Raw genomic sequence first — 16,048 nt, forward strand, 5'->3', positions numbered from 1 at the left:
GCATAGTAGCATCAAATACAGTATACATATTTTTCAAGAAAAGTTATTTTTTAAAAAACATACTTTATAATTCGAAAATGCTTTCTAGAAGTATTTTGTCCATTTTTTTTCTTTTCTCTTTTTTTTTTTTTTTTGTTTTTTTGAGACAGAGTCTTGCTCTGTTGCCAGGCTGGAGTGCAGTGGCACAGTGGCATGATATCAGCTCACTGCAACCTTCGCCTCCCAGGTTCAAGCAGTACTCCTGCCTTAGCCTACCGAGTAGCTGGGATTACAGGAGTGCACCACTGCGCCCGGCTAATTTTTATATTTTTAGTAGAGACGGGATTTCACCATGTTGACCAGGATGGTCTCGATCTCCTGATCTCACGATCTGCCTGCCTCGGCCTCCCAAAGTTCTGGGAGCCACCGTGCCCGGCCTTTGTCCATTTATTTTTAATTGTAGAGCTTCTGTCATCAGGATCCCATAAGGAAAACATAAACGAGACTAAATATTTTTATTTTTAGACACGGGAGCTCACTATGTTGCCCAGACTGGTCTTGAATTCCTAGGCTCAAGTAATCCTCCCGCCTTAGCCTCCCAAATACTGGGATTATAGACATGAACCACTGCACCCAGCCTCCTCACACTTGATGTTTTAAAAGAGAGGATCTAATACAAGGAAATTGATAAATATTAGAGAATTGACAAAGCAAAGGTGGGACACTGACTTTAGGAAACAGCTACTTTCCCTGGGGTCATGGGAACAAAGGGAAGAGAATGGAGTTATCAGAATCTAGACTTTTGGAGAAGAGGCCCTACAGCACTGAGGTTCAGACCTCTGAGGAAGGAGCATTGCACAGCTGGTGCTGATATCTCTTGGGCAGTCAAGAGGCTCATTCTGGGATTGCCAAAAATAAGCTGAAGACAAGAACCAACTGCCATTACTACAATTAAGAATTCTTGCTGGAGTGATGCTGATGAGTATAGAGAAAAAGAGCAATGTGGAACCAGTCATTGCTCTCTTTCTTCCACGCTTCATCTGGTACCCTCTATTAGGGAGCCCAAAAGGGAGGCAGCTGGAAAAAGAAAGTTTGCATGATGCCTGCCACAGCATCACAAAGCAGAAGGGTGGGTTGGTAGCTTAGTGACAATAGCTGAATTACCAGTACAGAACTCAAAGAGAAGAATTTTAAAGTCACATATCATTCTTACCTGTGGGCACAGATTACAAAGAAGTGTTTCATCACTCTCAATCAGACCTCTTTTTTAAATCTCCTAAATCTCCTCAAGATTTTCCGTTTTCATTTTCAACTTAACATGACCCATTTGTAAATAATTTCTACTTCCTGCAACACGATTGCAGCATTTCATTACTAAATTATTTTTGTAGGCTTTTCAGGGTTCCCATGGTAGTATAGCCACCATACCATTAGATGATGGTGAAGAATTGATAACTGAGAGAACATTTATATATACTATGTGGTAACACCTTTTGTATGTTCTATATAGTGATGTAATATTTTATTGAAATCAGAATACATCCTGGGAGATGGAGATTGGAAAAATGTTGGTTAAAGATACAAAATTTCAGTTAGACAGGAGGAATAAATTATGCTTCAGTAACAAACAAGGGGCTTAGAATAACAAAAGATTTATTACTTTTTCATGTTGTCTGTCTTTTGTGAATAGGCAGAGAGCCTCTACTCATCAAAGCTACTAAAGATCCCAGGCTAACAGAGCAGCCAGCATTTTAGCCTTTGCTGGTCACCATGTGTGAGAGAAAAAGTTTTGAAAGGTGTCAAATTGGCAATTTAATGTTCTTGTCTTGTCTGGTCATGCTACATGACACATGTCATTTTCATTCTGAACTAATTGTCCAGAACTGTGATTACATGTCCCCATCTACTACAGTGGGGCCAAGTTAAAACCTACCATGTGACTAAAACGGGTAGAAATAGTTGTCAGTTAGTGCCGTGACTACCTTTTATTTCTGCTTATGCCCTGCTTATGAGTCTTTAAAGATACAAAGAGGGAGCCGGATGTGATGGCTCATGCCTGTTGTCCCAGCTACTGGGGATGCTGAGGTGGGAGGACTGATTGAGCCCAATAGTTCAAGGCTTCAGTTAGCTATAGAGACCTGTCTTTTTTTAAAAAAAGTACAAAGAGACACTTAACAGTGCTTCATCTGTAGCCTTTATACTCATTAGCACTTTGGTTCTAACTAATCAGTGTTCCCCCTGTTTTGACATGTATGCCAGAGATTTCTCTAAGGAAAGTATATCTCCTCTTCCTCCTACTCTTGCTACTTCTCCATCCTCCGCCTTAGACTTGTCAGCAATGGCAAATCTAAGAGAACATTTTAAGTTTTGAAACAATGACATAATTTTTCTTTATAGACAGCAAGACAGATACAGAAAGAGGAACATAAAATCAGTCTGAAAATGGCAGGAGAGAGGCTTTTAAAGGAATCTAATAATAAGAGCAAAATGAATTTAAAGATGGGGAGAGAACATTTATAAAAAGGCAGCTCTGATAACAAATTAAATAAAATTGGTAGCTAAAAACAGTTTTTGAAAGTCAAAAAGAAGAAAAATTTTTTTGATAATAACTCTTTATTAAAAAGGAAAATATAATAAAGATTATTACACCAAAAAAGAGTCATTTTCCCATATAAAGTAGAAAACATATACGGATAACCAAAACTTGCCAGATGAGGCCAGTCAGAAAATTCCAAATATTAACAAAAACACATTTTTCATTGGCCCATTAATCAGAGAACTTTAAAAATTACATAAAAATTAAAATTACCTCCGTATAGGAATACATTTTAATTCACCCAGAGATCCAACACACTTAAGAGAGAAGAATTTTACTAATTTAATTTTTAAAAAAATCACTACCTATTAAACTCATGTAGCATTGCTAAGAGTATCTACGGAATTTTCACATCATGTTTTCTTGCGAACGTGGAAATCAAAAGCACAGAGACCCTCTTTAACAATGAACCGCTGATAAGCAAAATATAATAACATTCCACTTATGTGCATTTGTGAGCATTAATTTACATCAGGATTTCCAATTTACCAACATTTATAGAATTTCTTACTAGTGAGAGTTTTACAAAACTTCTGAAGTAATTGTTAAATTTGAAAACATTTCTGTATTTTCCAGACCACTGTGCTTCCAATCCAGAGTGCTCTCACATTTATAAGGTCCATCTACAGTTTGTTACCATGTATCTTTGAACATGTGTTAGACAAATGAAGGTATTCTCACACTCTGTACATTTATAGGAATTTTTCAAAAATGAGTTCTTTTAAGTATCAAATGAAACTTATGAACTAAAGAAATTACCACACATTTAAATTTATAAGGCTTATCTCCACTGACTTCTTACATATTTCAAGGAAAAATGGAAAAACTGAAGGCTTTGCCACATTTCTTAGAAGTACAGGGTTTTTCTCTATTGTAAACCTTTTTATGTCCTTGAAAGAAACTGGGGAAACTGAGGACTTTACCAGTTTTTTTACATTCATTTTTCCCCCAGTATGAGTTTTTCTTAGTTTTCAAAGGGAACTGGGAAAATTGCGTGTTTTCCAATATTCCTCACAATCCCACTATGTGTTTTTTCATTTGTTCTAATAGAACTAGAACATCTGAAGTCTTTACCACATTTCTTCCATTCACATGGTTTTTTTCCAGTATGACTTCTTTCTTGCTGTTGAAGGGATCTGGGAAAAGTGAAGGCTTTACCACTTTACTTCCATCCAAAGGGTTTCTCTTCAGTTTGAGTTCTTTCATATCATCAAAGAGAACTGGAAAATGTGAATGATTTACCACATTTTTTACATTCCTAAGGCTTTTCTCCACTGTGAGCCCTTGTATGCTTATGAAGGAAACTGGAAGTTGTAAAGGCTTTACCACATTCTCTACATCTATAGGGTTTCTCTCCAGTATGAATCATTTCATGTTCTCGAAGGGCGTAGGAAGAAGCTAATAATTTATCACTTTTATTGCATGCATAGGGTTTCTCTCCACTATGAGTTATTTCATGTTTATGACAGTTTCTGGAATAATTGAAGTCTTTACCACAATGTTTACATTTATAGGGTTGTTTTCTCCAGTGTGAGTTTTCTGGTGCATTTGAAATAAACTGGGGAAAATAAAGTTTTCCCCACATACTGTACATTTATAAAATCCATTATCACTGTGCATTACCATGTGTCTTCAAACACCTGTGAGAGAATTAAAGGCTTTCCCACATTGTTTACATTTATATGGCTTCATTTCACAGTCCTCACACTCAAATAGTTTGTGTCCAGAGTGAGATATAATATACCTGTGAAGAGATGCATGACATATGAAGACTTTTCTACACATTCTGCATACACATGGTTTTACTTTAGTAGAAACTTTCTTGTTCAGATTAAGATTTGAATTCTGGCTGAAGGTTTCTCCACCTTGACTATTTTGTTTACCTTCACACAGTCTCTCTACCATATGACTTACATTTTTCCCATATTTTCTGACTTGATCGTCAACATTCTGGTCTTCCCATTTGTTTCCTGTAGAAGCCAAATTCCTGAAGGTTTCCTGCGTCACATCTCTGTAAGAGTTTCTTCTGGGAAAAATCCAGCAACGCCCACTCCTGAGGGGTGAAGGTTACAGCCACATCCTCAAAAGTCACTGAGTCCATGTTCCAGCTTCCAGCATGCTCCGGCATCCTGCCCAGGGATCTTGCAGGGCCTGCAGGTCACGGGCAACAGAGGCTGCCCCAGAACCACCTAAGGCCTCTCAGAGCTGAGGAGAGGGAGCCCGAGCTAGGAGCACAGCCCAGAGACCCAAAAAGAAGAAAATTTTATATACTATTAATATAATATAGGAAGATAATTCTGCATATGTAAGATGGCAACAGAAAGGGGGGCAAAGTAGAGGATGAGTAGCAGCATTTAATGAATGTATGCATATATTTGCCAGGAATTACATTAGAAGCTGTGTATGTGTTATCTCTAATATACAGAACAGTCTTGCCAGTAATGTAAGAACTGCTTCAAAGACAAATGGTAAAGCAGGGAATTCAGACTTGGATTTCTTTGACTTTGACAGGGAGATTAAAAAATGGAATTAGGAGAAATCCATTGCTCATGGAAGACCTATACAAAGGGATCTACAGCAATAATTTACACCTTATTTATTAATCTGATTCTGAAATTAAGTGGAAATTTAGAAGATATATATTTTCTTATTCGTTGTGTTTAATGCTTACCAAAATAGCGAAAGCAGGTTAGAATAGATTTAATTAAAATTAACATAATTCCAAATACAGAGCCATGTAAAACTATTTCTTTTCTTATTTGATGACAACAAATAGATGCTTTTTGTAGATTTGATTAATCTGTTATCTCAATTTTGATTCTACTTACAGAATCTCAGAAAGTTAGAAAGATTTTCTCAAGTGGAACTAAAATAAGTATAGGGAAATAAATCAGCCAGGCATGGTGGCTCACACCTGTAATCCCAGCACTTTGGGAGGCCAAGGCAGGAGAATTGGTTGAGGCCAGGAGTGTAAGACCGCGTCTAGAAAAAAAAAAAAAAATTGGCCAGGTGTGGTGATGTGTGCCTCTAGTTCTGAGTACTTGGGAGGCTGAGGTGAGAGGATCACTGAGCCCAGGAGTTGAAGCCTGCAGTGAGCTATGATCACACTATTGCATTCCAGCCTGGGTGATGGCAAAACCTGAAAGAAAGAGGAGGGAGGGAGGGAGGGAGAGAGGAAAGGAGAGGAGAGGAGAAAGGAGTGGAAAAAGGAAAGGAAAGAGGGAGCGAGGGAAGGAAGGAGAAGAGAAGTGAGAGAAGAAGAAGAAAGGAAGAAAGAAGAGAAGAGAAAAGAAAGAGAAAGAAAGAAAAAAATCTTCCTTCAATATGACTTGTTCATTCATTTAAACATTGATTCAAAAATATACTTATTGAGTTCCTACTTTGTGACTAGTGCAAGTTTAGTAGGATTCCTTGCCTTGCCACAGAGAAAAATAATTTAATTATGTTAAGGTATGCCCTGTGCCTCCTACTTGTCAAACCTGGAACAATATATGCACAAAATAATTATAGTAATGAATTATTTAACCATTCAGGAAGAAAATTTATGAGTTCATACCAGTGATAGATAAGGGAGAAGTGAAGGGTGTTGCTTACAGTAAAATTCCAAGTGCCAATTAGTAAATATAGAGGAGATGCTGGAGTTGGGGAAAAAAACACATTTTGCACACATCATCGTAAGATTGGATCAGGCAAGAATCATTCATGGGTGTTAAACCTAGGGGGAAGTTTTGGTTGGGAGCATGATGTGTGTATGGTTTTTGTTTGTTTGTTTGTTTGTTTGTTTGTTTTGAGACAGAGTCTTGCTCTGTTGCCCAGGCTGGAGTACAGTACCGTGATCTTGGCTCACTGCAACCTCCACCTCCCGGGTTCAAACAATTCTCCTGCCTCAGCCTCCCAAGTAGCTGGGTTTACAGGCGTGCACCACCATGCCCAGCAAATTTTTTATTTTTAGTCAAGACAGGGTTTCACCATGTTGGCCAGACTGGTCTTGAACTCCTGACCTCAGTTGATCCACCTGCCTCAGCCTCCCAAAGTGCTAGGATTACAGGTGTGAGCCACTGCGCCCGGCCATGTGTATGGTTTTAAAATGTCTCCCCACGATTACTTATTACTTGTAATTGAAAAATCAGTAATTATTTTGGACAGTACTGGGCCAAATAATCCAGTTGGTTGGATGATCAAAATTAACTGATCATCAGTAAGAAGTAGATGGGTATCATGTGCTCCACATGTGATAACCCTAAGAAGGACACATCATTGCTTATGTGTTATTCCAGCCAAGCATGCATAGTCTGAATCTAATTGTGAGAAAACAAGCAAATCCCAAGTGAAGAACATTCTAATTTTTTTAAAAAAAGGAGGGCTGGAGGACAACTTTCTTTAAAAATATCACAAAGTGGGGTTATGGAAATGTTTCAGATTAAAAGAGGCTAAAGAGACCGTAAATGCAATACCTGACCCTGGCCTGGAAGCTGTATTGGAAGAGGGAAATGCTACAAAGGATGTTAGTGGGTGAACTGACAAAACTGGAATATGGTTGGTAGATTACATAGAAGTATTGTACCAGTGTTAAATTTATTGAAGTTTATAACTATACTGTGGTATTATATAAAACTATATCCCTATTAGTAAATATTCACTAAAATGTTAAGAGAGGAAGGACCATGATATATGTAATTTCCTATATATAATGGGGCCCTGCACAGTGGCTCATGCCTGTAATCCTAACACTTTGGGAGGCTGAGGTAGGAGGATCACTTAAACCCAGGAGTTCGAGGCCAACCTGGGCAACATAGCAGGACCCCATCTTCACAAAAAACAAAAAAAATTAACTGGGTATGGTGGCTTGCACCTATGATCCTAGCTTTGCAGGAGGCTGAGGTGGGAAGATCGCTTGATCCCAGGAGTTAGAGGTTGCAGTGAACTAGGATAGCACCATTTCACTCCACTCTGGACAGTAGAGCAAGACACTGTCTCTAAAAGAAAAAAAAAATTTGGGATAAAGTGTTAACAGTGAACTTGGGTAAACTCTATTTGATGTTCTTTGATCTATTCTTATTGTTGCATCTTTTGCCAGAACTTGAACTTTTTCCAAATAAAATTAAGAATAATGATTATGTCCTAGGTATGATGTGAGTACAATGATTATGTCCTAGGTATGATGTGAGTACAAAAAAGAAGCATAGTGACTGGGGCGCGGTGGCTCACGCCTGTAATTCCAGCACTTTGGGAGGCCGAGGCGGGTGGATCACAAGGTCAGGAGATTGAGACCATCCTGGCTAACACAGTGAAAACCCATCTCTACTAAAAATACAAAAAATTAGCCAGGCGTGGTGGCGGGCGCCTGTAGTCCCAGCTACTCAGGAGGCTGAGGCAGGAGAATGGTGTGAACCCGGGAGGCAGAGCTTGCAGTGAGCCGAGATTGCGCCACTGCACTCCAGCCTGGGCGACAGAGTGAGACTCTGTCTCAGAAAAAAAAAAAAGAAGCCTGGTTAAATCAACCAAAAACATAAACTTAGAAAACTGAGATGCAAATAAGTGTTTTACAGCCCTCTCAGAAACTGGTTGATATGTGTTAGCATCTGCTAAATGCTAGATGCTTGGCCCAAATACCAAGTAATAATGGAGCAATTAACTATGCTATATTCTACAAATGGTATAAGACTAAAGTTCATTTTTAGCTCTACTAAGTTATTGAAAACATGCAGTACAAACTACTTGTGCTTTAATTTTTGTGTTCTAATATATGTAATAGTTCTCACCCTTTTTGTTTATGTTAGCATATTAAATTCTTACCACAAATATATTGGAAATTATGTTCATATGTTACATCTAATACAGGAACTTTAGAATGAGTCATTGATCACAAATTGTAGAAGTACATTTTTATTATGTTAATCAGGTGAGGATGTTTATTGTTTGTAGCATAGGTTGTTTGGATAGGATATAAGCAATCTATTAGTTAATACCATAATTTATAATGAATGCACAAACTGGAAATAATCTCGTGGAAAAACCTAACTGAAAGCTAAATTAAATTTTATCCTTTTTTTTTTTTTTTCCATTTAACCCTGAGTTGACACAGCACGTGTTTCAGAGAACATGGGGTTGGGGGTAAGGTTATAGATTAACAGCATCCCAAGGCAGAAGAATTTTTCTTAGTACAGAACAAAATGGTATCTCCTATGTCAACTTCTTTCTACACAGACACAGTAACAATCTGATCTCTCTTTCTTTTCCCCACATTTCCCCCTTTTCTTTTTGACAAAACCGCCATCGTCATCATGGCCCGTTCTCGATGGTCGCTGTCTCTTCGGAGCTGTTGGGTACACTTCCCAGATGGGGCGGCCTGGCAGAGGCGCTCCTCACTTCCCAGATGGGGCGGCCGGGCAGAGGCACTCCTCACTTCCCAGATGGGGTGGTGGCCGGGCAGAGGCGCTCCTCACATCCCAGATGATGGGCGGCCGGGCAGAGGCACTCTTCACTTCCCAGACGGGGCGGCCGGGCAGAGGCGCTCCCCACCTCCCAGACAAAGGGCAGCCGGGCAGAGGCGCTCATCACTTACCAGGCGGGGCAGCCGGGCAGAGGCACTCCTCACCTCCCAGATGGGGTGGCCGGGCAGAGACGCCCCTCACCTCCCAGAAGGGGCGGCCGGGCAGAGGCACCCACTTCCCAGACAGGGCGGCTGGGCAGAGGCGCTCCTCACTTCCCAGGTGGGGTGGCCGAAATTTTATCCTTTTAAAATTAATTTTTCTACCACGATTGAATTTTTTATTTGAAACTCCAGTGAATTTTGTACTGTTACAAAGACATGCAAATCTTTTAGGAAGATCTATTAATGTTCTAACATGTTTTGTTTGAAATTAAAATAAATACAGCTGGTATAATCACTGTTCTGCCTTCCACACACTGGAAATAGGCATAGATTTAGAAAGCAGTGCAGTAGCAAATGAGGTCTAATATGATTTCTAATGAATTTGGATAGTAGATCTGGATCTTAGAACTCTCTATTTTGCTGTCATTGAGTGCAGCTATGCTTATCCTATGTGGTTTGTTCTATGATCAATTGACATTTCTTCTTAGGTTTGAAATAATTATAAGGAAAGTAATTTCAATAGCTCAATTATGGTCATTAAGAAGAAAGCATCTTAGACCAGCGCTTTATCAGTACATCATATTTAGACGTACAGAATTTCTATGTGGCTGTCCTTTAAATATTTTCTATTTTTGTTGGCTTTATCTAGTAATTTTAAATGCTTTTTTTAGGGAATGAAAAAATATCTGTGATTTTAAAAAATTTACCATCTACTAGTTGGAAGTATCATCATAACACTACTCTTTATTCTCCAATCTCCACACCACTGTGCCCATCTAAGAGATTCATTTTGTATCAAATTGAAATGTTCTTGTTAAAAGCACATGCAATTTGTATTGGCTTTACCAAAGCCTGTAGAAAACATAACATCCATCAAAATTACTGGAATTGTCATTAAAAACAAAAATAATCCCAGCCCATACTGGATCTGTATCCTCAAGATGAAAGAAGCTAATGTATGGCCTCATTATCCATTATTATAAAGTTTCAGAAAGTGGCAGAGTAGCCTGGATTTCTGATAAATTTCAACTTTACTGTAATAATATGCTACTAATCTGAGCTGTCAGTTTAGCATTACTGCAGAACAAATTCTTTTACAGATTGGAAATTTTAAGGTCTGGCTTCTTGTTCATTTTCCAGTTATTTGGAGATTTAACCTAGCTACCATGTTGCATAATTCAAAAAAATAAATCTGTTAATTGATGAACAGTTCAGTTACTGGCTAGACTTCCTTTTCAAGATTATGCGAATCCTAGAGATACATAGTTCAAGACACAAATCAAAAGTAAAATATTAAATTTGTTTTATAATTGTTTTTGTAATTGTGCCATGTCTGCTTGCCCATGTTGTAACTTATTATTAACTTCTTTTTAATGATAGACGAATCCTTAGTACTGTGGAAAAGAGCAGACAGAAATATAAACCAGCTTCTCTCACAGTGGAATTCGTCCCTTTCTTTTATCGTAAGTAACACCTCTAATTTCTCTTGCTATGCTTATCATCTTACTCTGATTACTTTTTATTCTTACTCTGATTCTGATCTTGATTCAGCTTTGTTAATTTATAAAATAATGGTTGTAAGAACATGTCACTGGAGTAAGGTACATGATTTGTGTTTGGCTGCAATTATTGTACTTGGTTTTATTTAATTTGCTGTTCTCAAAAATTTTTTTTAGAATAGCTGAATATTTTAATGATGGTGGTATATTTTATTTTATTTATTTACTTTTTTTTGAGACAAAGTCACACGCTTGTTGCCCAGGCTGGAGTACAGTGGTGCGATCTCGGCTCACCACAACCTCCACCTCCTGGGTTCAAGCAATTGTCCTGCCTCAGCCTCCCAAAAAGCTGGAATTACAGGCATGTGCCACCACACCCGGCTAATTTTTGTATTTTTAGTAGAGACCGGGTTTCACCATGCTGACCAGGCTGGTCTTGAACTCCTGACCTCAGGTGAACCACCCACCTCAGCCTCCCAAAGTGCTGGGATTACAGGCATGAGCCACCATGCCTGGCCACTGGTGGTATATTTTAGAACTTCAGAATTTTTATTGAAAATAGGAAACTTGAGAGAGTTAGCCCCATATATGTGACTTATATATGCCATCTTTCAAAAATATAGTATAATTTGCAGACTATAAAAGGAACACTGTGTGTTCCTTGAGTATGTATTTCCCATTCAAATTTGTCACTTAACATTTTGCCATATTTGCTTCATTTCTTTCTTTTCCCTGTGAAATGAAAGAAGACAGAAATAATCCTTTGATTGCTTGCTGAAGATGACTGCAGTGCTGACTCTGCTTGACCACCAGTAGTGATACTGGCTTTAGCTAGGTAATGAAGCTCCATAGTAGACCATCTCTGGGAACTGGCCTCACTTAGAGGATATAGGACAGGAAACCCAGCCTGCCAGTAGAACAGTATAAGGTGTTTCTATTCATCAGGAGTCCTCACAGCCATCCAAGGGCTATTCTTTGGTCCTCCAAGTGAGGTTATAAAATCAAATTGGTGTGTCAGGGAGCCACTTGGCTTAGAAGTAAAGTATCCCATAAAAGCCTTTGTCTCTTGTATATTTAGGTTGTGTGCATATTTTGTTAATTTATCCCAAAGTATTGTATATTTTGTATGCCTGTAAATGATTTATCTTATTCGTTTTTGGAGAGAGATGCGGTCTCATTCTGTTGCTCAGGCTGGAGTGCAGTAGTGCAATCATAGCTCACTATATAACCTCCAACTTGTGAGCTCAGGTGGTCCTCTCACCTCAACCTCCCAAATACCTAGGACTACAGGTATGTGCCACCATGCCTGGCTAATATAAAAAATTTTTTTATGGAGACAAAGTCTCACTGTGTTGCCTAGGCTGGTCTCAGACTCCTGGCCTCAAGTGATCCTCCCACCTCAGCCTCTCCAAGTATTGAGATTACAGGTGAGAGCCACCATGCCCAGCCTGATTTGTTTTAAATTGTATTTTTCATTTTTAAAACTAGTATATAGAAATGTAATTTGTTTTTGTATATTGATTTTTATATCCTTGTTCCCACATGTAGAAGGGAAAAAATTCAGTCTTTCACTATTAAATATGATATTAGCTATATGTTTTTAAAAATAGATGCCCTTTATTAAGTAGAGGAAGTCTTATTTTAACCCTGGTTTGCTAATAGTTTTTATTACTGAATGGACATTGACTTTTTTTTTAATGTACTTTTACTACATCTATTTGAGGTGCTTGTTAATTGGCAAAATACATAGATTGATTTTCAAATATTAAACTAACATCATATTTCTGGCCTAAACTACCTTTGGTTGTGATTATATAATTAACTTGTATTTCTCTCTCTCTCTTTTTTTTTTTTTTTTTTTTTTTTTTTGAGAAACAGGGTGTTGCTCTGTTGTCCAGTCTGGATTGCTATGGTATAATCATAGCTTACTGTAGCCTTAAACTCCTGGGCTCAAGTGATTTTCTTGCCTCAGCCTCCTGAGTAGCTGGGACTACAGGAATGCACCATCATAAGCAGTGTGTTAGTTCGTTCCCACACTGCCATAAAGTAACACCTGAGGCTGGGGTAATTGATAAAGAAAAGAGGTTTAATTGGCTCGTGGTTCCACAGGCAATACAGGAAGCATGACAGCCTCTGCTTCTGGGGAAGCCTCAGGAGCTTTTACTTACTGCAGAAGGCAAAGCAGGAGCAGGACCAAGAGTGAGAAAGCTGGGAGGTGCTATACACTTTTAAATGACCAGATCTCATGAGAACAGCACCAAAGGGATGCTGCTAAATTATGCATGAAGGATCCGCCCCTATGATCCAGTCACTTCCCACCAGGCCCCACCTCCAACACTGGGGATTACAGTTGAACATGAGATTTCAGTGGGGGCATAGATCCAAACCATATCAGCTGGCTAATTTAACAAAATGTTTTTGTAGATAAGGTCTTGCTGTGTTGCCTCCAGGCTGGTCTTGAACTCCTGGCCTCTAGTGACCCTCCTTCCTCAGTCTTCCAAAGTGCTAGGATTATAGTATATTATCCTTTTTATGTAATACTGCATTTGATTGATTTTTTGTTTAAAAATTTTGTGTCTCTGTTCAAGGATGGTAAGGGTTTCTAGGATTTTTTGCCTTATATGTCTTGTATGGTTTTTGTCTTAGTCTGCTTGGATTGTCATAACAAAATACTGTAGACTGGGTGGCTTGAAAAACAGAAATTTATTTCTCACAGTTCTGGAGTCTGGAAAGTCCAGCAGGGTTTATTTTCTGTTGAGATCTGTCTTTGTGGCTTGCAGATAGTCACCTCACATGTTGGAAAAAGACTGTTGTCTCTTCCTCTTCTTACAAGGGCACTAGTTCTCTTTGATCAAGGCTCTACTTTTATGACCTCATTTAACTTTAATCACTTCTTTAAAGGCCTTGTCTGCAATACAGTCATATGGGGAGATGTTAGGGCTTCCACATATTAATTTTGGGGGTATACAGTTCACCCTATACCACTCTGTCCTTGCCCCCCCATTCATGTACTTAACACATACAGAATACATCCATTTTATCCCAACAGCCCCAAATGTCTTAACTCATTTTCACATCAACTCTGTAAGTCTAAAGTTCAAAATCTTATCTAAATATCTAAATCTGATACTGGTGAGACTGAAGTTACAATTCATCCTGACTCAAAATCCCTTTCCCACTATAAACCTGTGAAAACAAATAAGTTGTATGTAACCAGAATACAATGTTGGAACAGGTATAGGATACACATTCCCATTCCAAAAGGGAGACAGTGGAAGGAATAAAGGGGTGACAGGTCTCAGGTAAGCCTAAAACCTAGTAAGGTAAATTCTATTAGGCATTAAAGCTTGAGAATAGCCCTCTTTGGTTGATACTCTGTACTTCATGCGCACTGGGTTGCCAGTGTCACCCCCCACCCCAGGTCTCTGCAAGGGCCCCACACATAATGCTGTCTGTGAGGGTAGCTCCACCATTGAGGCACTAGGTAGGTCATCCTGGCCCACTGAAACCTGACCTGTGGTCCTACCCTTTGAAACCAAGGAAGAGGAAACAGCCTTGCCTCCTGGATCTTTGGTGGGAATGGCAGCCCTCATAATCTCTGAATTGCTTTCAGAGTTTTTCTTATCACACATTCAAACTGAATAGCTTTATGGTCTGATCTATAGAATCCAAGAAGTCCAACAGTCTACCTTCATTCCTTCCCACTTTCTCTGTCCCCTTTAGTTCAAAATGGTAGTGTCTTTTCTGGTATAATCCCATATCCATTCCTGGCCTCACTGAGCTGGCTGATTAAGTCCACTAGTTATACCCATGGTCTGTTTATCAGTCACACCCTCAGTATTTTCTTTAGAACAAGCTTTCTTGTTTGTTTGTTTGTTTTTTATAATTTGGATATACTGAGAATTTTCTAAATCTTCAGCTTCTGGTTCTTTTGTGCTTAACAGTTTCTTCTTTAGTTTATTTCTGTCTTCTCACATTTTAACTATAAGCAGTCAGAAGGAGAAATTAAGCTGCTCCTTCAACACTTGCTTAGAAATCGCCTTAGCTAAATATCCAATTTCATTGCTTGCTGCACGTTCTACCTTCCACAAAACACTAGAACACAGTTCAGCCAAGTTCTTTGCCACTTTACAATAAGGATCACCTTTCCACTAGTTTTCAATAACATGCTCCTTATTTATGTTTGAGAGCTCACCAGAATTGCCCTGAAGGTCCCTATTTCCAGCATGCACCTCAAAACTCTTCCAGCCTCTACCCATTACCCAGTTCTAAAGCTGCTTCTGTGTTCTTAGGTCTTTGTTGTAGTAGTAGTCTATTTCTTTGTAACAAAATCTGTCTTAGTCTGCTTGGGCTGGTATAACAAAATACTATTGATTTGGTGGCTCAAACAACAATACTGGTCATATTAAATGAGTTAGGCAGGGTTCTCTTTTCCTCTGTTTTCTGTGAGAGTTGGTTTGAGAATGCTATTATGATTTTCTTAACATTCACCAGCAGATCTGGACCTGGAGATTACCTTGTGGAAAGGTTTTGTTTTGTTTTTCATTGAGACAGAATCTTGCTATATTGCTCAGGCTCATCTTGAATTCCTGGGCTCAAGTGATCTTACCACCTCAGCCTCCTGAGTAGCTGGGACTATAGGCATGTGTGTTGTGCCCAGTGTGAAAAGGTTTTAAATTATGGAGTAAATTTATTTACTAGGTAAAGGGCTACTCAGATTTTCTATTTCTTCTTGTGTTAGTTTTTATAATTCATGTCTTTCAAGGAATTTGTGTTTTTCATCACATGAATTGTGTTGAATTTATTGGCATAAAGTTGTTCATAGTATTTCTTCATGTATCCTTCTTAAATCTGTGGAATCTAAATTGATGTCTCCTCTTTCATTCCTGACATTGATAATTTACATTTTTCTCTCTTCTTTTTTCTTGATTGGTCTAGCTAGAGGTTTTTAAATTATATTGATCCTGGCACATGCCTGTAGTCCCAGCTACTTAGGAGGCTGAGGCAGGAGGATCACCTTAGCCCAGGGGTTCGGGGCTATAGTGCACTATGATTGTGCCTATGAATAGCCACTGCATTCCAGCCTGGGCAACATAGTGAGACCCTGTCTCTTAAAAAATTATATTGATCTTTCCAGTGAACTAGCTTTTGATTTCATTGATTTTCCTCTATTGTTTATTTGTTTCCTTTTTCATTATTTTTTCTATTATCTTTAATATTAACTTCCTCTTAATTGCTCTTCTTTTTCTAGCTTCTTAGAGTGAAAGGTCAATCTTTGATTAGATCTTTATTTCGACCTTCTTTTCTAGAATGAACATGAATCATTGCTTTAGTTGTGCCCCACAGATTTTGATATGTTTGTTTTAATTTTGTTAAATT

General features: G+C 38.6%; 1 protein-coding gene across 4 annotated transcripts in view; it reads left to right on the forward strand.

The window, feature by feature from the left end:
* The window catches only part of NBEAL1 (neurobeachin like 1), a 208,360-nt gene that overhangs the window by 43,056 nt on the left and 149,256 nt on the right, over positions 1-16,048 (forward strand). For all 4 annotated transcript variants that reach the window (XM_055379437.2, XM_055379438.2, XM_019022754.4 and 1 more), the window contains one exon: positions 10,551-10,633. In XM_055379437.2, coding sequence (XP_055235412.2) covers positions 10,551-10,633 — 83 coding nt within the window. The remainder of the gene's footprint in view (positions 1-10,550; positions 10,634-16,048) is intronic.

The sequence above is a fragment of the Gorilla gorilla genome, chromosome 11, assembly GCF_029281585.2.
Source record: "Gorilla gorilla gorilla isolate KB3781 chromosome 11, NHGRI_mGorGor1-v2.1_pri, whole genome shotgun sequence".
Taxonomy (NCBI): domain Eukaryota; kingdom Metazoa; phylum Chordata; class Mammalia; order Primates; family Hominidae; genus Gorilla; species Gorilla gorilla.